This window comes from Schistocerca serialis, chromosome 3, assembly GCF_023864345.2.
Source record: "Schistocerca serialis cubense isolate TAMUIC-IGC-003099 chromosome 3, iqSchSeri2.2, whole genome shotgun sequence".
Lineage (NCBI taxonomy): Eukaryota > Metazoa > Arthropoda > Insecta > Orthoptera > Acrididae > Schistocerca > Schistocerca serialis.
Genome location: NC_064640.1, coordinates 528,684,362 through 528,706,388, shown reverse-complemented (window position 1 = coordinate 528,706,388; position 22,027 = coordinate 528,684,362). Strand labels below are relative to the sequence as shown.

Below are 22,027 nucleotides of genomic sequence, written 5' to 3'. Positions count from 1 at the left end.
TCCCATCAGGACCTGGAGATTTATTTATTTTCAACCCATTCAGCTGCATCACAACCCCAGGGATGTCTATAACTATGTCCTCCATACGGGAATCTGTGCGAGACAAACGGCGGTATGTTTGTACGATCCTCCTGCATGAAAGATTTCTCAAATGCTAAATTTAAAATTTCACCTTTCGTTTTTCTTTCTCCCGTTGCCAGGCCAGACTGATCAGTGAGTGACTGGATGGAAGCCTTCGACCCGCTTACCGATTTTACGTAAGACCAGCATTTCCTTGGGTTTTCAGCAAGATCTTTTGCTAAGGTATGACGGTGGTAGTGGTTGTATGCTTCGCGCATCGCTCTTTTTACAGCAGCACGAATCTCTACTAACTTTTGCCTGTCCTCATTCTCCCGATCTGTCTTTGCTACCTGAGCATTTTCCGAATTGCGCTGTTAAACCACGGTGGGTCTTTTCCGTCCGTAACCCACTTTTTCGGCACATACTTCTCCAATGTGTGATTTACAATATGTTTAAAATTTGCCCATAACTCTTCCACGTCCATCGTACCGGAAGCAAATGAAGTCGATTCATTTACTAAGTGGGATGCTAACAACTGCTTATCCGCTCTTTCTAATAACAATACTCTCCTAGCCTTCTTGACCGACTTTCTAACTTTCGTAACCATAGTCGTAATGACAACATCATGATCACTAATCTCTGTGTCAACACTGACATCGTCGATGAGGTCCTGTCTGTTCGTGGCTACCAGATCTAAAATATTTCCATTACGCTTTGGCTGTCGATTTAGCTGCTCAAGACAGTTTTCGGATAATGTGTTCAAAAGTAATTCACACGACGGCTTGTCTGTACCACCTGTAATGAATCCATAGACATCCCAGTCTATGCTAAGTAGGTTGAAGTCGTCTCTGTCTAATATAGCATGATCCGGGTACTTCTGCGATACAGAGAATAGACTCCCTTTGAATGATTCTAGAACTGTCACGGTGGAACATGGTGGCAGGTAATAACACCCAACAATTAACTTTATTTCTCCTAGCCCTGTTAAACGTGTCCAGATAACTTCACAATCACACTCTATTTCGACCTCAGTAGACACAATATTTTTGTCAATTGCAATGAAGACACCACCTCCTACGGTGTCTAATCTCTCTTTCCGATACACGTTCCAACCCTCACTAAATATTTTAGAACTTCTTATTGCATGGTTCGGCCAGGTCTCAGTCCCGAGAATAATTTGCGCGCCACACGCTTCCTGGAGGGTAGTAAATTCAGAAACTTTACTTCGAACACTCTGAAAATTTACTGCTAATATCTTGATAGCTGAAAACCGGCAGTATGTTTACACTGTGCAAACGATTTTCTCATAGGCCGACACGTCAATGTTTTTTCTGTCGATATATCGAGGGCGACGATGATTTTTTAAAAATATCGATGTATCGGATTTAAAAATATCAAGTACTATAGAAACGCAACTGGGAAAAAAGTCGAATAGTTTCATGTCCTTCTAGCAAAGTAAATCATCAGCATTTTTGTAATATATCTTCATGTTCTCGATTCATAAAGAGAGGTGCAAGACACCCGCGCCAGCCTGCCTTACGAATACATTTCTTTGATATATTTTCAGGTGGGTTGCATTCTTTTCGAACCTTTCTACCATTTTCTTTTGCATGACTTTGATTCGTAAAGGGAACCTGTAAAGTGCTCCAACATGAATGTGTGGGGTATTTGAGCACCACTACAAGCTCGTGGTTTGACAAAAGACGTTCCGCCTTGCGAAGCGTGGCAGTAGCAAGATCGCCTGAATACACCGCAGGTGGGGTGGCTGCAAACAGGGAGCGTGTCAGCCAGGTAGGCCAAGTGCGGAAGAAATGAAGGGATCAGCGATGGCCCGGCAGCTGCGTGCGCAGACTCACTTTGCCGGCTGGCGGCAATGAGTGAGGGTCGAGTTGCGCTCCGCTGTGCCAGGCGCCGCCACAGGCAGACAGGCGGAGCACCGCTACACGGCCATGAAATAAAGATGTATCCTCCTACCCTACAACAACTCCTGGTATTGTTTTGTGCATAACTTTCTCGCATCGTTTTTCGTAATAACTTCTTTTTCCTTGGTGATATTCGTATAGTAAAAACTTCGTCAGGGGGAGACTTTCTTTAAATTTTCGCTATCATTTTTGCGCAAAAATTGTGTCGGATCGTTTTTCATAATAATTTTTTTTCGTCAGTCGTGATCGTTTTTTCGTAAAAACTTTAACTTTCCAGTGTTTCCAGAATGAGATTTTCACTCTGCAGCCGAGTTTCCACTGATATGAAACTTCCTGGAAGATTAAAACTGTGTGCCGAGACTCGAACTCAGGACATTTGCCTTTCGCGGGCAAGTGCTCGACCATCTCAGCTACCCAAGCACGACTTACACCTCGTCCTCGCAGCTTTACTTCCGCCAGTACCGCGCCTCCTACCTTAGGAGGCGAGATACTGGCGGAAGTAAAGCAGTGAGGACGGCGCGTCAGTCGTGCTTGGGTAGCTCAGATGATGCCAGCATGGTAGCTCAGCGTGTTCGGTCAGAGGGTTAGCTACCCTCTGGAACAAAAAACTGATTGAATGTATCAACGAAGAACCTAAACGGGTGTCATCAGACGTCCGCCCCGCACAAATTCAAGGAACAATATACACTCCTGGAAATTGAAATAAGAACACCGTGAATTCATTGTCCCAGGAAGGGGAAACTTTATTGACACATTCCTGGGGTCAGATACATCACATGATCACACTGACAGAACCACAGGCACATAGACACAGGCAACAGAGCATGCACAATGTCGGCACTAGTACAGTGTATATCCACCTTTCGCAGCAATGCAGGCTGCTATTCTCCCATGGAGACGATCGTAGAGATGCTGGATGTAGTCCTGTGGAACGGCTTGCCATGCCATTTCCACCTGGCGCCTCAGTTGGACCAGCGTTCGTGCTGGACGTGCAGACCGCGTGAGACGACGCTTCATCCACTCCCAAACATGCTCAATGGGGGACAGATCCGGAGATCTTGCTGGCCAGGGTAGTTGACTTACACCTTCTAGAGCACGTTGGGTGGCACGGGATACAAGCGGACGTGCATTGTCCTGTTGGAACAGCAAGTTCCCTTGCCGGTCTAGGAATGGTAGAACGATGGGTTCGATGACGGTTTGGATGTACCGTGCACTATTCAGTGTCCCCTCGACGATCACCAGTGGTGTACGGCCAGTATAGGAGATCGCTCCCCACACCATGATGCCGGGTGTTGGCCCTGTGTGCCTCGGTCGTATGCAGTCCTGATTGTGGCGCTCACCTGCACGGCGCCAAACACGCATACGACCATCATTGGCACCAAGGCAGAAGCGACTCTCATCGCTAAAGACGACACGTCTCCATTCGTCCCTCCATTCACGCCTGTCGCGACGCCACTGGAGGCGGGCTGCACGATGTTGGGGCGTGAGCGGAAGACGGCCTAACGGTGTGCGGGACCGTAGCCCAGCTTCATGGAGACGGTTGCGAATGGTCCTCGCCGATACCCCAGGAGCAACAGTGTCCCTAATTTGCTGGGAAGTGGCGGTTCGGTCCCCTACGGCACTGCGTAGGATCCTACGGTCTTGGCGTGCATCCGTGCGTCGCTGCGGTCCGGTCCCAGGTCGACGGGCACGTGCACCTTCCGCCGACCACTGGCGACAACATCGATGTACTGTGGAGACCTCACGCCCCACGTGTTGAGCAATTCGGCGGTACGTCCACCCGGCCTCCCGCATGCCCACTATACGCCCTCGCTCAAAGTCCGTCAACTGCACATACGGTTCACGTCCACGCTGTCGCGGCATGCTACCAGTGTTAAAGACTGCGATGGAGCTCCGTATGCCACGGCAAACTGGCTGACACTGACGGCGGCGGTGCACAAATGCTGCGCAGCTAGCGCCATTCGATGGCCAACACCGCGGTTCCTGGTGTGTCCGCTGTGCCGTGCGTGTGATCATTGCTTGTACAGCCCTCTCGCAGTGTCCGGAGCAAGTATGGTGGGTCTGACACACCGGTGTCAATGTGTTCTTTTTTCCATTTCCAGGAGTGTAGAACAAAATGAGACAAGAAAAAAAAAAAAAACATGGTAGGGCACTTGCCTGCAAAAGGCAAAGGTCCCGAGTTTTAATCTGGCAGGAAGTTTCATTTCGAGTGTTTGTTTATATGTAGCAATTATAGCATAATCATTCTCATAGCTAGACTTTTCCTGAAATTTTTTTGTGTATTGTACGAGATCAGACGACCAAGTGATCAGTTGTTAAACCGTTTCGTATATAGTTCCTATGATGGTAATTCAAATGTATCTCATCAGTTTCCGATTATTACGTGATCAGTTGCTAAGCTATATGAAACTCTTTTGTTTATGATTCTTTTTGTTTCTTTTTTGTTTAAATTTGGTATATAGCCTCCTACGACGGTAATTCGAACGTATCTGATCAGTTTTCGATGATCACGTGTCTGGTTATTGAGGTGTATATCACTCTACAACATGTATTTATTGCTCTTTTTTCTTAAAATTTCGTATGTCACATTCTATGATGGTCATTCGATCGTGTCTGATCAGTTATCGATGAGCAAGTGACTGGTTGTTGAGCTCCAATTCCAGCAGGATAATCCACGACATTTTTTTCTAAAATGCGCAGTTGTATGAACCTATCTTCTACCACTATCACGTGTGTGACGCCATAATCCAATGCAATCTTTTTATGCTGTCATCTTTTTTTCTACTGCCATCTTTTTTCGCCGCCATATTGGGTGACGTCGTCTTGTGACCTTTGAGGGGTGTGAGATCTGGAAGCAATGCAGAGTGTCCCAGGTCTTGGAAGCGGGTGACCTTCAGAGGGCGAGGGTGGTGGGGGAGATCTAGCAACTGTGCAGAGTGTCTCACGACTGGGTCTGCACCACTACCAACAACGTCCTCATTCTAGGCACTGAAGCAGATGTGTAGTGTCAACTTCCTCACACACTAAGGTCCGAGATCCTACAACTAATTATTTGTATGGAATGGAGAATGTTGCAGATGAATGCCCTAAAGACACCACCCAGTTACCAGCTATGCTTGAACAGGGATGTGGGGGCGATGGCATGAAGCTATTCAGCATGCACTTGGCAATGAACAGTGCCACACCATTCTTTTGCCTGACGACCTAACTCAGGCCAGTCTGAAGAAGGGATCCATCTGGACGTCGCAGGCTCATTCCTATGTTTGATTTGGATACTAATAGCAGACGCCTACTCAAAATATCTACACGTGGTAATCATCGCATCCACTGCAACAGAAGCCATAATAACTACACTGTTCCACGTTCTAGCGATCAGAATGCTTCTCCATACTAAAGTGCTTGACAATGGACTTAAGGTCACCATAAACGCTTTCAAATAATTTTGCACACACCATAACGCACCTTTTTAATCCCCCATTTCACTCATCGTCCAACAGCAAAGAGGAGTGTATAGTGAAGACATTTAAACAGAAAATGTTGAAAGCAGTGGAAACGACCACGACAGCAGCAGCGCCCCCACTTTTCCTTGACGTATACAGGAGCACAACTGTCAAGGACTACGGCCCAGCAGAGTTCCCCTATGGGAGGCAACGACGAACGCTCATCCATCTCCTAACCCCATTGCCGTAGGAATTCCAGGTTGGGCATGCAGGTCGCTACACAACAGGAACAACAGCGCGGGCACTCTCCTGCGGAAAGAATGGCACGTGGACATCAGCAACACCTTAGTCGACACAGCGTAGAGGCTGGAACGCCGCCATACAAACCATCTCCGTCAACGCTTACCAACAGCACTGCCGCCACGACCAGAAGTGTACCAAGAACCAGAGCGCCCCTAATGGCTAGTCCCACTAAGAGGCGGCAGTCACGCCATCCTTCAGTTGATTTTCGTAACTTTGTCATGTTCTGCATAGTGTCTTTCCTCTGTCTACGTTCTCTTACAATATTTACCATGCCAGGGGAAAATATCATGCTCGGAAATGAATTGAGAGAGAGCTTTACTTTCAGTCTTATTACGTTTGATGTGCAGCACACCATGTATAAGGCGCAGCCAACTGAAAACGATTGAGATGGAAAAAAAGTAAGTAAACTGTTTATTATTTTAAAAGTAAACGCCGTAAGTGTTAATATATTTTTACCACTGTGAGACCAGATAGTCAATGTCTTCATGAAAAATATTTTGTGTTGTCTGGGTAACCATAATTGTACCCAGGCATGCACCTCTTCTTCTGAAGCACGTACACGGCAACGATTGTCTTTCTACAGGGCTTCAGAAATCTGGAAATCGCATGTGGGATATCGGGACAGTGCAGTGCAGTCGAAACACCCCTAGCAACATGTGGGCTTATCACATTAGCTTATCTCACCCTACAGTTTCTCGCTCTTCCGCTGACAAGTCAATTTTTTTCTTCATTGCTTGCTTCCCTACTGCTTCCTTGCATTTCGGTTGGATGTCATTACTCTCATTCGGATAACATAAGGAGGAAACTGCTTAAGAGAATGTTAATAAGACTAACATGTCTTAAATTCCATACATTAGTCACTGTTTATGTTGTTTATTCTTATGCTTGTTATTATTATTATTGTCATTATATATTACTTACTTTTAAATGAGTAATGTTGGCTCACAAAGTTAATCTGGTTAGCTGCAAGAGAGGGCCTGAAGGCCCTAATTTTGCCGGATGAAATACATACATAAGTAAATAAATGTCCAGACATGAAACGACCATCTCTGTCAGTCCAACTTCAGATGAGCATCCCAAAAATTGTGTACTTGGAAACTGTTCCTATTTCTGGAACGCACCCAGTCAAGGGAGAAGAATGCACTCTATCAAGGGACAAAATTCATAGAAGTACATACGTACGGACTTCAAAAAAAAGTTACATATGTCGTTCCACGCTAAGACCATTGTGTAACAAGAGTCGTGCATTATCAGAAGGAAGTACACTTTCTGGGTTTCTTGAAATACACAGTTCTACTGCGGTACGGATAACAGATGCATCGCTGAGTGCGGCTGAAACCGCACGACAACTGGAAACATACTACAAAGTTGAAGTACGCGAGACAGCGTGATTCTTGTGGACATACGTCTAAATTTCACACAGACTCGCAGTGAAATTCAGGCGGTATATTGCGTCCAGCACTAGTGAAATAGTGCCAACAATTTGACCAAGACAGCACAGACGCGTGGTATGCTGATTGGGAACTCCAGATCTTACATCATGCGATTTCCATTTATTCGGCAAGCTGAAATAACATCTGGAGGGAAAGACATTTTGCAACATGTAGCGGTTATCGAATGACTCCGTGAGAAGAGAGCTTTTTTATGTCGTCGAGGACTTGAACGATCAGTAGAACGTCCCGATCGACGTTTACAGAGACTTGGTGGCTATGATGAAAAATAGTGTCATGTATCTGTGAAACTGCCAAGCACGTGGATGTGAATTGTAGAGTAACGATGTAGATTTGGTTCGGTATTCAATAAAAGTCACTTGGCCTGCGATAATAACGTGTAACTTACTGTCTGAAGTACCGTCGTACATATACTGGTACATAGGGCCTATTCTTAAAGAAAGTAATGGCAGTATAAGTACGGTTCGTGGATTAAAGTACCCTGTATGCGATATTGGGAGCGCATTATGGTGCTGTGCGACAAAATTATACCTCATTATTTGCCGGCTAAGAGATATAAGACGGTTGTTAGCTCAGTTAAATCGTGTGCCTCTCAATATAGAGTAATAAGGATACACAGGATTATACGCCTAATGAAATGCAAATGCTCCATTGCATGATGGACTTTTTCGACATCATAATGCTAGCAATGTCACTAGCTGCAACGGTTTTGTGTATCTACCACTACAGAGAAAATGAAGGAGGCCAGCTGTCTGGTATGAAGGCGTTCGCGGAACAGCCACTCCGCTTGAGGCCTAAAATACCCACAACATGCAAACTGATGGCAGCAATCACGTGTACGACCTACGCGGAAAGGGCAGAACGTCACTAGCCAGGGTATGAACCCGTTCGTCTCTGCCAGAAGATACTATAGAATGAGAAAAATAGTGCAACATTCATTCAAAGAATCGGGTTATGCTTAAATGGGAAAATGCTAAGAAGCCGACCCATGGGTGCACTATGCAAAATATTAGCAAAGGCCTATTGACTAGTGCATGGGAATTATAGGTCTTCATTAAATGGTGTTACACATCGCAGAAACCAGATTGTTGGCGACAGTGTAATAGTAATCTGGAAGTAAAACAACTTCTGTGTCACCATGTTGCCGTGTGTGGTACTAATGTTACTTTTCTCGCAAATACACTTCTTGATCAGTCTCGTCTTGCAGCAGTGACAGCAGCAACTACCATCACCTGAAGATGTCGCATTTACATTGATGAAATATTGTGGGATTTACACAATACGATCCGGCGGCAAACCCGAGAAGTGTATTTGCAACAGATCTGTCGGGAAAGCCGGTAAAGTCGCTACTTTCCTTCCTTAACGGATGAAATCTGAACGCTCTTGCATATTGACTAATGTTTAATCTTGCTTAGCACTTTCAGTAATTTATCGTATACCATTTTCTCTAGACTGCTGAGAATTTTATTTATTTATCCATTAATTGGAAAAAAGGAGAATGAATATGTGGTAATGGGGCATACATCAACTAGCTCCGTTTTTCTTACGACATTATAATGTTTGTAGCTCTTGCAAGAAAAACTGAACAACGAAAGTAAAAATTTAATACAAAAAGTTTATAAGTAGGAAAGAAAATGATTTATAATAAGACTAGGCAATTTGTAATCCTTGCATCGAAAAGAAAATAGTAAAAATTAACCATGAAGTTCTAGAACCACTTGATTTGTTTACATATTTATGTCAGTTAAATACAACAACTATATGGACAGTAAATGAGGCGAGAGTTAAAACGGTCTGAAATGTTTTTGGTAAACTCAATAGGGTTTTCGACACTAAGCTTCCGATTCATCTGAAAGTAAGTGTTAGCAATCACTGATATAGGGTGCTAGGGAATTCCAGTTACAAACTTATATAATTGTAGACGGGTGTGAGTACATAATATTTTGAATAGGAAGCCACGTCCAGGAACGTTTGGTTCCATCAGTACCGAGTATTAAGAGCAACATGGTTGAGAACATTTTTTCAGAATACGCTGATAAAATTCGTCTGAATGGCGAAACTCACGGTGATGGACGGACTGCTCGTCGCCTTTATCAGGATCGTTCTCCACAACATCACACATCACATATCCCTTTCGCGACAATTACTCAACGGCGATGAAAAAGAGTAGCTTCACCGTCCAAGGAGACGTCGAACACGACTTGGAAGAGGCTGTAATGCATCACGTTGGAGAGAACCCGTCAACGAGTACACGAGCAATTTTTGTGGCTAATAATGGGTGGAACTGTAAAACAAGTGATGTGTCGGGTCACGCCTGATGAATTACTTGTAAAAGATGTCGCATTGTAAGGTAGCATCGTTTTGAGCGACATTACAACTACCACTCCGGAAGTATAAACATCGAGACAGGAAACCATTAACGATACTGACATCGACTAGGGATCTGAATTTGTAGCAGAATATCTGCACGTTGGGCGATAGCGAAGCGGTCGGAGACAGGAGGCTGGCAGGAGAACGGGAAAGACACAAGCGTGGCAGGCAGGCCTGAGAGCTGAAGACAACAGCGCCCGTAAGCTACTCTGGAAACCCCAGGCGGGTGGACCGCGGCTTAGCGGGAGCCACGTGGCATAGGACAACGAGAAGACACAAGGGCTCGCTCAAAAAACGCGTGGCGGCGTGCAGGTGGTTTTCACAACTTCTGGAACAGTCTGGAAGCTTCTAGAAGCTTCGGTCGGTTGCAAAAATGAGATTGGTCGGCGCTCGGAAACGAACGCCTTCCAGTAACATGATTGACCACACACATTAAAAGGGGGAAGAAAAAAGAACAGGAGCTACGAAAAAGCGTAGCGACTGAGAAACACTTGTTCCTGGAGCGTCGAGGAGAGAGGTTGGTCCTGGCGAGGTGTGCGACCTCGTTACTGGGACAGAGTACTTGTAGCGAGAGCCTGAGGATCGTCTGGTGTTCCACGGCAGCCGTGGAGGTTCCCACGGAAGCTTTTGGTGAAGCAGAATTTATGTTATCTCGCTGAGCCGAGAACATTTGCAGCGATAAGCGTCAGATCACTGTAGTGGTCGTGCGAGGGAAGTAAAGTAAATTGCTGATCACGTGTCTTTTTCGTTCTATGCTGAGGCTTCACGTTGCTAGTCGCAAGTGTAGTTCTAAATATAATTGCCATTGCCATAGCTGATGTCAGTATTCCGCATTTGAATTAACGACCGCGATTATATATCACAGGACAGTGCCAGCCAGACAGAGCGATTACCAAATGTGAATAGGCAGAACTATAATGTTGCTCGTACTGTGTAATCTTGTATAGAGTGAATTGCAAAAGAGTAAAGAATTTAACACTACTGAGTGTATCATTTCATAGCTAGTACTTTCCATTGTCATTTTATTATGTCCTTATTTGTGTATTTCATGTTTGCAACCACCTGGTGGAGGCAGTGTTTGTAGGTCAGCACATCTGAACATTCTAGCCTATACTGAGGATATGGTTAGAAACTAATCAGATTTGCATACGACTAGTTAACGTCACATATAGAGCAAAGGATAAGCTTACCCTTCTGGAGAGCGTATAAGTGTCAGGGCGACAAATTAGCGTTATAAAATCCGTTGTGCAAAATTTTTCACTAATACGTTCGGCTCTCAGGCTTAAGCATCAGCAGAAAAGAGCAAAACAGAAGCGGTAGCTTACAGCATAACCAACATATTTTCAAATGGTCGCAGCACGGGAACGGTATTTTTCCGGATATGCATTCCGATTCAAAATATTATGTACTCACTCCTCTCTATAAGTCCTATTTCCGAATACCTTGTATAACCAATTTTACTTACGTCAGATACACACTTTTAGGTCCTCTGTCGTTTTACTTTGGTTTCAATCTCCTGTACAGCACTTTTTAGTATTTCTTTAATGTGTTAGCACGTATGTTAACATTTTCGCCATTTTATCCACATTTGCTTCTTTTAATATGTGTAATGGCGCTGATAACTTACCCATTCAGCTCCCGTAAGCTCCAAAAACACACACACACACACAGTTATACATGAACACTGCAAATCGGGCGGCTGCTCATCGAGTCGATGAATATATGAATGTTGGGAGTTACTAGGACATACCAGAGAACAATCAAATACACTGTCTGATCAAAATCATCTGGACAACCTTATGTAACGCTGAAATGAGCACTATTTGTCACAAGAATCGGACCCACCATTATAAAAGGAGGCAGCTACTACTATGTGGTCAGTAGAGAAGCGATAACAGAAGAATAGGACTGTCGGGAGAACTGGATGACTTCGAATGTAGATTAGTCGTTGCATCTCACTTGAGTAATAAATCAGTCTTGGAAATTTCCAGCCATTCTAAAACTACAAAAATCGACTGTTGGTGATGTAACTGTGACGTGGATACACGAAGGAACAACCATAGATAGACCAAGACGAGGTAGACATCGCCTACTGACGGACACGGATCGCAGTGCATTCAGGAGGGTAGCTGTAAAAAATCGCATAAAACCAGCGGAAGGAATCACTCCTGAATTCCAAAGTCTACCAGCAGTCCAGCTAGCAAAAATGTTTCAAATGGCTCTGACCACTATGGGACTTAACTTCTGAGGTTATCAGTCCCACAGAACTTAGAGCTACTTAAACCTAACTAACGTAAGGACACCACACACATCCATGCCCGAGGCAGGATTCGAACCTACGACCGTAGCGGTTGCGCGGTTCCAGACTGTAGCGCCTAGAACCGCTCGGCCACCCCGGCCGGCGGCACAATCACTGAGCATCGAAATTGAAAAGGAATGGTATACAACGCTCGAGCAGCTCCTTTTTAGGCACACAAGCGACGCTTGAGACGGTGTAAAGAGCGACACCGTTGGACAATAGGCGACTGGAAACGAAAGGTACGGAGTGATGAATCACGCTGTACCTTGTGGCAATCCAGTGGAAGGGTTTGGATTTGGCGATTGTTTAGAGAACGTTACCTCACATCACGTGTAGCGGTAACAGTGAAGTACAAAGGATGTGGTGTTACGGTATGGGCGTGTTTTTCGTTGTTTGAGTGTGGTGCCCTTATCGTCTCTAAGGAAACGCAACATTCGGAAGGACAAGAACACAGTTTACAGTACTGCGTATAGCACGTGGTGGTGGTAAGTTCCTATGGGACCAAACTGGTGAGGTCCTCGGTCCCTAGTCTTACACATTACTTTATCTAACTGAAACTAACTTACGCTAAGGACAACACACACATCTAAGCCCGAGGGAGGACTCTAACCTCTGACAGGGGGAGCCACGCAAAACGTGGCAAGGTGCCCTAGACCGCGCGGCTACCCCACGCGGCTACAGTGCATGTACAGTTCGTACACGATGATTGTTTGAATGAACAGGACAGTGCTCCATAGCACAAATCAAAATCTGTGAATTAATGGTTTTTGGGTAGTAACATTCCCAATATGGACTAGTCTCTCCAGAGTCTCGAACTGAACTGAATGGAACGCCTTTGGGATGAGTTAGAACGTCGACTTCGTTCCATATCTCAGCGTCCAACAGCACTAAATCACTGACTTCGGCTCTTGAGGAAAAATGGGCTACCAGTCCTGCAAAGACGTTCAGACACCTCGTTAAATGTGTTTCCAGCAGAGTTCAAGCCGTCATAAAGGCAAAGAGTGGACACACTCCGTATCAGTGTCCACTAATAGGTGTCCGGATACTTTTGATCAGATAGTCTCTGTCCGGAAACGAAGTGGAGCGGGAAAGGTAACTGCGACCGAAGTGTGATTGAAATGAAGACGGGTATGTACCCAGGCAGAAGGACAGCAGGTCGATTAACAAAGTTCTTTGCTTAATGCGAAATTATAATAAGAGTAGGTTTAACGTCCTGCCTAAGAGATCATCTCGCTCAGAATGGGATAGGTTAGGCGAAGGAAGTCAGCTGAAAGGTAACATCTGAGCATTTTCGTTTAGCAGTTTACACTACTGGCCATTAAAATTACTACACCACGAAGAAGTTCCTAAACAGACACAAAAATGAAATCGCCGTTCCAGGTGAATGGGCTGGACGGACATATACACTATTGGCCATTAAAATTGCTACACCACGAAGATGACGTGCTACAGACGCGAAATTTAACCGACAGGAAGAAGATGCAAATGATTAGCTTTTCAAAGCATTCACACGAGGTTGGCGCCGGTGGCGACACCTACAGCGTGCTGACATGAGGAAAGTTTCCAACCGATTTCTCATACACAAAAACAGCAGTTGACCGGCGTTGCCTGGTGAAACGTTGTTGTGGTGCCTCGTGTAAGGGCCGGCCGATGTGGCCGAGCGGCTCTAGGCGCGTCAGTCTGGAACCACGCGACCGCTACGGTCTCAGGTTCGAATCCTGGCTCGGGCATGGATGTGTGTGATGTCCTTAGGTTAGTTAGGTTTAAGTAGTTCTAAGCTCTAGGGGACTGATGACCTCAGATGTTAAGTCCCATAGTGCTCAGAGTCAGCCTCGTGTAAGGTGGAGAAATGCGTACCATCACGTTTCCGACTTTGATAAGGGTTGGATTGTAGCCTATCGCGATTGCGGTTTATCGTATCGCGAGACATTGCTGCTCGCGTTGGTCGAGATCCAATGACTGTTAGCAGAATATGGAATCGGTGGGTTCAGGAGGATAATACGGACCGCCGTGCTGGATCCCAACGACCTCATATCACTAGCAGTCGAGATGACAGGCATCTTATCCTCATGGCTGTAACGGATCGTGCAGCCACGTCTCGATCCCTGAATCAACAGATGGGGACGTTAGCAAGACAACAACCATCTGCACGAACAGTACGACGACGTTTGCAGCAGCATGGACTATCAGCTCGGAGAACATGGCTGCGGTTACCCTTGACGCGGCATCACAGACAGGAGCGCCTGCGATGGTGTACTCAACGACGAACCTGGGTGCACGAATGGCAAAACGTCATTTTTTCGGATGAATCCAGTTTCTGTTTGCAGCACCACGATGGTCGCATCCGTGTTTGGCGACATCTCGGTGAACCCACATTGGAAGCGTGTATTCCTCATCGCCATACTGGCGTATCATCCGGCGTGATGTCATGGGGTGCCATTGGTTACACGTCTCGGTCACCTCTTGTTCGCATTGACGGCACTTTGAACAGTGGACGTTACATTTTAGATGTGTTACGACCAGTGGCTTTACCCTTCATTCGATCCCTGCGAAACCGTACATCTCAGCAGGATAACATCTGGTCAATGGTGGCCGAGCAACTGGCTCGTCACAATACGGCAGTCACTACTCTTGATGAACTGTGGTATCGTGTTGAAGCTGCATGGGTAGCCGTACCTGTACACGCCATCCAAGCTCTGTTTGATCTAATGCCCAGGCGTATCAAGGCCGTTATTACGGCCAGAGGTGGTTGTTCTGGGTACTGATTTCTTAGGATCTATGCACCCAAATTGCGTGAAAATGTAATCACATGTCAGTTCTAGTATATTATATTTGTGCAATGAATACCCGTTTATCATTTGCATTTCTTCTTGGTGTAGCAATTTTAATGGCCAGTAGTGTAGAAAAATCACGGGAAACCTAAATCTGCGTGGTCGGATGGGGATTTGAACCACTGCCTTCCCTGCTGTGAGTCCAATGGTGATGTAAGAATGGGTCCACACAACGACCTAATGGGGCATAGACACATGACGTTACTTAGTAGCAACACAGATGAAGGGCTCGATACATGGAGAAATCTGAAAGACGCCTTTATCCTACAGGGAACTTCAAATTGCTGATAATGATTATAGACGCAGAAATATCCACGAAACTGAAAAATAAAATTTATTGTGTGTTTTTACATATTTAGTTGTCATAAGATACAGTCTTGCTTTTAAGTATAAAAGCTTATGTACACAAAAATAAATATCGATAACTGTGAAAAACAGTGTGATGTGGCCGCAGAATAATTCACTAGCATTTCTCAGTCTACTGAGAAGGCCATAACATCTCGAAATATTGACATCAATTCACGTTTTAGACGATGGAGTTCTTTCGTGTGAATAAACTCTTCAAAACATTGCTCTTCTCCACTTGCATCTTCATGTGATAACACGTATTCAGTGAGCCGAAAGCTGGCTTTCCGTGGGCACATTCTGTAAGGTGCGACGTGGCCTGTCAGTGATGGCCGTCGACTCTGAAACTGTTTTTGCGAGCATCTTCTGTGTCCTTGCGATCGGGGGCGTTGGCGGCGAGAGAGACGTGGTGTCGGCGCAGGTCTTCCCTGATGAAGACGGTGACGAGGAGCGCGACGAGCAGCAGCGCGCTGAGGAACACGTTGGCCCACAGGTCTCCCACGGCGCCCAGCATCCAGCCGTACAGCACTGTGGCTGCCGAGCTCGCCGCCTGCACTGCGATCATCATCACGGCCATCGCGATGCTCTCGGGCTCTGGGTACGTCAGCTCCGACACGAACTCCATGCCCACCGGGAAGTAACCGCCCGATGAAAACCTGAAAACCAACCAACGGCCTGTCAAGGACTAGAAGCTGCGCTCTATTAGCAGCTGAACGTATACACCTTCCAACATCTTGTAAATACAAAGATAAAAGACTCATTGGTAACCTGAATCTCTCTAGTCAACTGGACGGTGGTTTATTCGCAGGGAAACTGTGATCCAAACGAATAGATTTTTACACTGCTCAGACAAATTACTTTTGAGTAAGCAGCCAGGAATTATCTTCAAGTCTAAGAACCAATATTTTCAAAGCGAAGTCCCCCTAGAAAAGTATAGACCAGGGGCGGTCAAGAATTTAGCTGGGGAGCCGTGCCTTGCACGAATGCCATAGTGCTCAGCCTCGCTGCACATTTCTCCCACCGCCATGGCACGCTAACTGAGCGTGAGGAGAGGTAAAGAGGAGGAGCTGCGAACGTGCCACATTTAAATGTCTGTGCATCCGCACTGCATACGACTTGATTTTATACTTCACATTTCGCAACAAAATAGATCACAAGCAAAATAAATTTCCAGTTTTTTTTTTTATTATTTTGGCGCACTGAAGACGTACCGAGCGGTCTAAGGCGCTGCAGTCATGGACTGTACGGCTGGTCCCGGAGGAGGTTCGAGTCCTCCCTCGGGCAAGGGGTGTGTGTGTTTGTCCTTAGGATAATTTAGGTTAAGTAGTGTGTAAGCTTAGGGACTGATGACCTTAGCAGTTAAGTCCCATTGGATTTCACACACATTTGAAAATTTTTGAACTGAAGACATAATATAATTCTTATCTGGCACAAACTGTCGCCATGCGGACAGACGCAGACAATTTCCCAAATTTCGCACTCAGGTTCATCTACATCTGCATCTACATGGATACTCTGCAAATCACATTTAAGTGCCTGGCAGAGTGTTCGTCGAACCAAATTCACAATTCCCCAGTATTCCAATCTCGTATACCGCGCGGAAAGAATGAACACCTATATCTTTCTGTACGAGCTCTGATTTCCCTTATTTTATCTTGGTGATCGTTCCACCCTATGTAGGTCGGTATCAGCAAAATATTTTCGCATTCGGAGGAGAAAGTTGGTGATTGGAATTTCGTGAGAAGATTCCGTCGCAACGAAAAACGCCTTTCTTTTAATGATGTCCAGCGCAAATCCTGTATCATTTCTGTGACACTCTCTCCAGTATTTCGCGATAGTACAAAACGTGCTGCCTTTCTTTGAACTTTTTCCATGTACTCCGTCAGTCCTATCTGGTAAGGATCCCACACCGGGCAGCAGTATTCTAAAAGGGGACGGACAAGCGCAGTCTAGGCAGTCTTGTTACATTTTCTAAGTGTCCTGACAATAAAACGCAGTCTTTGGTTAGCCTTCCCACAACATTTTCTATGTGTTCCTTCCAATTGAAGTTGTTCGTAAATGTAATACCTAGGTATTTAGTTCAATTTACGGCTTTTAAATTAGACCGATTTATCGTGTAACCGAAGTTTAACGAGTTCCTTTTAGCCCTCATGTGGATGTCGTCACATTTTTCATTATTTGGGGTCAACTGGCACTTTTCACACCATTCAGGTATCTTTTCTAAATCGTTTTGCGGTTTGTTTTGATCTTCTGATGACTTTATTAGCCGATAAACGGCAGCGTCCTCTGCAAACAACCGAAGACGGCTGCTCACATTGTCTTCAGAATCGTTTATATAGATAAGAAACAGCAAAGGGCCTATAACAGTACCTTGGGAAACGCCAGAAATCACTTCTGTTTTGCACGATGACTTTCCTTCAATTACTACGAACTGTGACCTCCCTGATAGGAAATCGCAAATCCAGTCACATAACTGAGACGATATTCCATAAGCACGCAATTTCACTACGAGCCACTTGTGTGGTACAGTGTCAAAGGCGTTCTGGTATTCCAGAAATACGGAATCGATCTGAAATCCCTTGTCAATAGCACTCAACACTTCACGTGAATAAAGAGCTAGTTGTGTTTCACAGGAACGATGTTTTCTAAAACCATGATGACTGTGTGTCAATAGACCGTTTCCTTCGAGGTTGCCACATAATCGTGACTTATTTATTTTCGTAATTGAGAAAAGGTTTTCCACACAAATATGTCGATCCAAATATCGTAGCAGTTTTGCAACTCATTATGGAGTCATGGAAACACTACCTGAGGAAAGCAGTTCCTGGAGACTTTTAAAGCAAGAGGATTTGTGATTAAAACGAGAATTACCTTGCAGGTCAATCAGGTACTTCTGCACATACACAGGCGTGCTTTCAACTGACACGGCAAACGGTCTCGAAAATAGCTGGGAAACAGATGGAAGATTCACAGTGTCCTCAAAACGTTTAGGAAACTAATTTTTTAATTCTTTCAAGGCCACAATGAAATCTTCAAACTTAGCGTTTCCTTTAATGCCAGCGATCTTAGAGAACTGGCCTGTGTTTGTCAGATATGTCCCTTCTGTAACGCGATTTTCTTTCGAAATGCATCCCCGTAAAACCAGAAAAAATTGTTTCTCCCCTTGCAGTGTCTTAATGTGGGCAGTGTGCAGTGAAGTCCACTTAAAGTGCGATTTCTGCAGTTGTTTCTGGATGTTCTAATTTTCAATCCTGCACTCCTTTTTCCTTCATAAATTTAACATGTCTCTGCATTAGCCCTCATAACACGTGCTCGAAGTGAACAGGGTGCTACACGTCTTTACAAATGGCGTACAGCGTCGTGAATTTTTCGCAATATACAGATTACATGTCTGTAGGCTGCTTACATCTGCTTGCTCGTAGCAGAATATCGTATCTGCCATCTCCTGTGCTGAGTAGTAGGCGCTCATTGGGAGCTGAACATCCAGTGACGTAGACGGAAACAAATTACAGTAATGTGCTGCTGTGCCACAACAAATAATGTGCCATATGAACACTACGAGTACGCCAGATGAAAATAACATGAAGATATAAGACTTACGACCATTGTTGATGGGAAGTTTTTGTTTGTCCTTGATGCATACTACATCCCCTGTAAATATTGGAAGAATTTTTCCGGACAGAGTGTATAAAGTCTCCAGACGATTCGTTCAGTTCCATAGAAAGCTGTTGCAACTTACAGCAGAATACTGCGTACGACTTCAGAAATGTTTGCTATTCACTTCGCCAATTTCTTCACGTGCTGCACGCCTGAAAATTTAGTACAAAGTGCTTCTTGATGAACTTGTCAACTTCATATTTAAATTCTTTTGCTTGGTATTATAATGTCGTTTCACAGCAAATTTGCAGCACCTGCCGCTTATACGACTGCATAATACATACCGAGAATTCTCATCCCTTTCTTCAATCATTCCCATTCATTTTTGAAGGACTATTACGATAGATCGTAAGACTGCCTCTTTTTATGCAAACAACCACTAGACTTGTGAACGTCCTCCTTGCCGCGAACAAATGGCAAAGGTTTAACAGCGCTAAGCCACAATTCTGTCGAACTTAAGAGAGTTGTGCCGAACGAAAAATGCCACATCACAATACTAATACTAAATGAATGTCGCGCTGTACTGACTACTTCTGGGAAGAAAGCTCAGACAGTCTGAGCCTTGGCCCTTCACGCATGAAGCCTGGCATGCCGTGGGCAGCCCTGGTATAGACATTCAAGGTGCTACATAATTCATGGACAAAGGTCTATTGTGTACGAAGACAGAAAAGAAAAATATAGGCGCAAGGATACTTATAGCGAGCGAGATGATTATAACAGTTTCCACAACGAAACTTTGTCTCGAAACCTGACAGAAATTCCAAAGTGATTGTGGGTGTATGTAAAGTGTGATAGTGGCAAGACACGATCAGTGGTTTCTATGCGCGATAGCAATGGAGATACTATCGAAAACAGTGTTGCCAAAGCAGAATTACTAAACACAGCCTTCCGAAATGCCTTCACAAAAGAATACGAAGTAAATATTCCAGAATTCGAATCAAAAACAGCTGCCAACATGAGTAACGTAGAAGTAAATATGTTTGGAGCAGTGAACCAACTTAAATCACTTAATAAAAGCAAGTTTTCTGGTCCAGACTGTATACCAATTAGGTTCCTTTCAGAGTATGCTAATGCAATAGCTCCACACTTAACAATCGTACACAACAATTCGCTCGACTACAGATCTGTACCCAAAGACTTGAAAGTTGCACAGGTCACACCACCATTCAAGAAAGGTAGTAGGAGTAATCCACTAAATTACAGGCCCATATCATTAACATCAATATGCACAGGATTTTGGAACATACGTTACATTCGAACATTATGAATTATTCCGATGAAAACGGTCTATTGACACACAGTCAACATGGATTTAGAAAACATCATTCTTGTGAAACAGAACTAGCTCTTTACTCGCATGAAGTGTTGAATGCTATTGACAAGGGATTTCGGATTGTTTAAGTATTTCTGGATTACTAGAAGGCTTTTGACAAAGTACCACACAAGCTGCTCATAGTGAAATTGCTTGCTTATGGAATATCGTCTCAGATATGTGACTGGATTCGTGACATCCTGTCAGAGAGGTCACAGTTCGTAGTAATAGATGGAAAGTCGTCAAGTGAAACAGAAGTGATTTCTGGCGTTCCACAAGGTAGTGTTATAGGTCCTTTGCTGTTCCATATCTATATAAATGGTTTGGGAGACAATGTGAGCAGCCTTCTTAGGTTGTTTGCAGATAAAACTGAGGATACCTACTTCTGTGTTACTCATGTTGGTAGTTGTTTGCATTCAAAATCTGGAATATTTGCTTCATCTTATTTGGTGAAGGAATTTCAGGAAATCGGGTTTAATAACTCCGCTTTAGTGGTGCTATCATTGGTAATTTTACCATCGGCAATCCACAGTGAAAGTATGGATTGCCTTGCCACTGGTGTACTTTACATAGAATTTGAATCTCTTTCGATTGTCTCTCACATTTTGAGACAGAATTTTGTTGTGGAATCTGTTAAATGTATCTTGCATTGAAGTCGCTGCTAAGTTTTGAGCTTCAGTAAAAGATTGCTAATCCTGGAGATATTGCATTAGCTGAATATAATTCTATGTTCTAGCTCACTTCTCCCAGATCGTCGAAAATCGCCAAATTCCCCAAGTTCCCTCAGAATTTCACGATTTTTTCAACTTTTGGCAAAAATTACCTAGAACATACATTTATATTTTACTATATGGATCATACACGTCAATGGAGGTAAATGGCTAATTTCTTCCTACTATTTTCGACACTTTTAAGGAATTTTCATCGTTTTATAGAGTATTTTCACCAATAATTTCGAACATTCACATCATTTGTCCAAATATTTTTCAAATACATTCCAAAATTTCAAAGGAAAATCCTAAAATTTCAAGCATAAAAGCTACATATAAAAGTTTTATATCATACACTCATTTCTTGTTTAAAAATTCTGTATTGTGGAATTCATTATGATATTGTTGATTTTTCTTCCTTTATATCTCAATTTAATATTTTCATCTTCTAAAAATGGAAAATCTCATACAGTTATTACTTTCAGGTACTTGTTTGGCAAAGTAATTTTAAGATTATTATGGAGCTCCATGCAAGGTTTTTATCGACATTTTTATTTAGATAATTACACCCAGAAAATGTATATAAACGTCTGTTTCCAGCTTATTAATTTTCCTGAACAATTTATTATTGCTTACAATGTTGACTTTTTAAGTAGTGGCTCCATTTATATGGAAAAGAATATTTAATATAAAAATTTAAATTTATTTTTTAAGAAAATTAGAAAAATAGTCAATAGAAAAATACAAATTTATTATTAATGGAAAAATAAAAAAATTCTTATTAAAGTTGTTTTTGTATATGGACTCAAGAAACGACACATTCTCAAGGCTGCTTTAGCTGTTTCAAAAATGAACAACAAAAATCAAAAAATTATGCAGTTGAGATCATAGATCTTTTTAAAATGTCTAGTTTATTTAATAATCTAGAAAATGATCCAAAACCGAATATAAAAAATCAATTTTTATTGATGAAGTTGAGGAATGCAATAGAGTAAGATTAAAAGAAAATATCAATTTTAAGGATTGTAATAAATTAAGAAAAAATTAAAAACTCTCTGGCAAAATTCTTTGTTGAGCAGCATATGTTAGATTCTTTTTCTCAATACATATTTATGTACATGTCTGCATCAACATTAAAACTAACACATAATTCATTTTTCATTTTTTGGTTGCTACTATATTTTTGGTACATGTCTTTTTAATTACATAAATAGGAAAACTTGAAATAAAACTATACAGATATATATCAGTATGTATTTTAATTGTGTAACTCATTGTGTAATCTTTCAAAAAATCATGTTGTAGCTCTATATTCTTGCAGATATAC

The 22,027-nt window shown here is 43.4% G+C and overlaps 1 protein-coding gene across 3 annotated transcripts in view; it reads right to left on the bottom strand.

The window, feature by feature from the left end:
* Nucleotides 1-15,044: 15,044 nt before the first annotated feature.
* Nucleotides 15,045-22,027, bottom strand: part of LOC126469533 (uncharacterized MFS-type transporter C09D4.1-like) — a 185,211-nt gene continuing 178,228 nt past the window's right edge. For 2 of the 3 annotated variants that reach the window (XM_050096651.1, XM_050096653.1), the window contains one exon: nucleotides 15,045-15,677. In XM_050096651.1, coding sequence (XP_049952608.1) covers nucleotides 15,150-15,677 — 528 coding nt within the window. In that variant the 3' untranslated portion in view covers nucleotides 15,045-15,149. The remainder of the gene's footprint in view (nucleotides 15,678-22,027) is intronic. The other variant, XM_050096652.1, reaches the window with a different exon arrangement.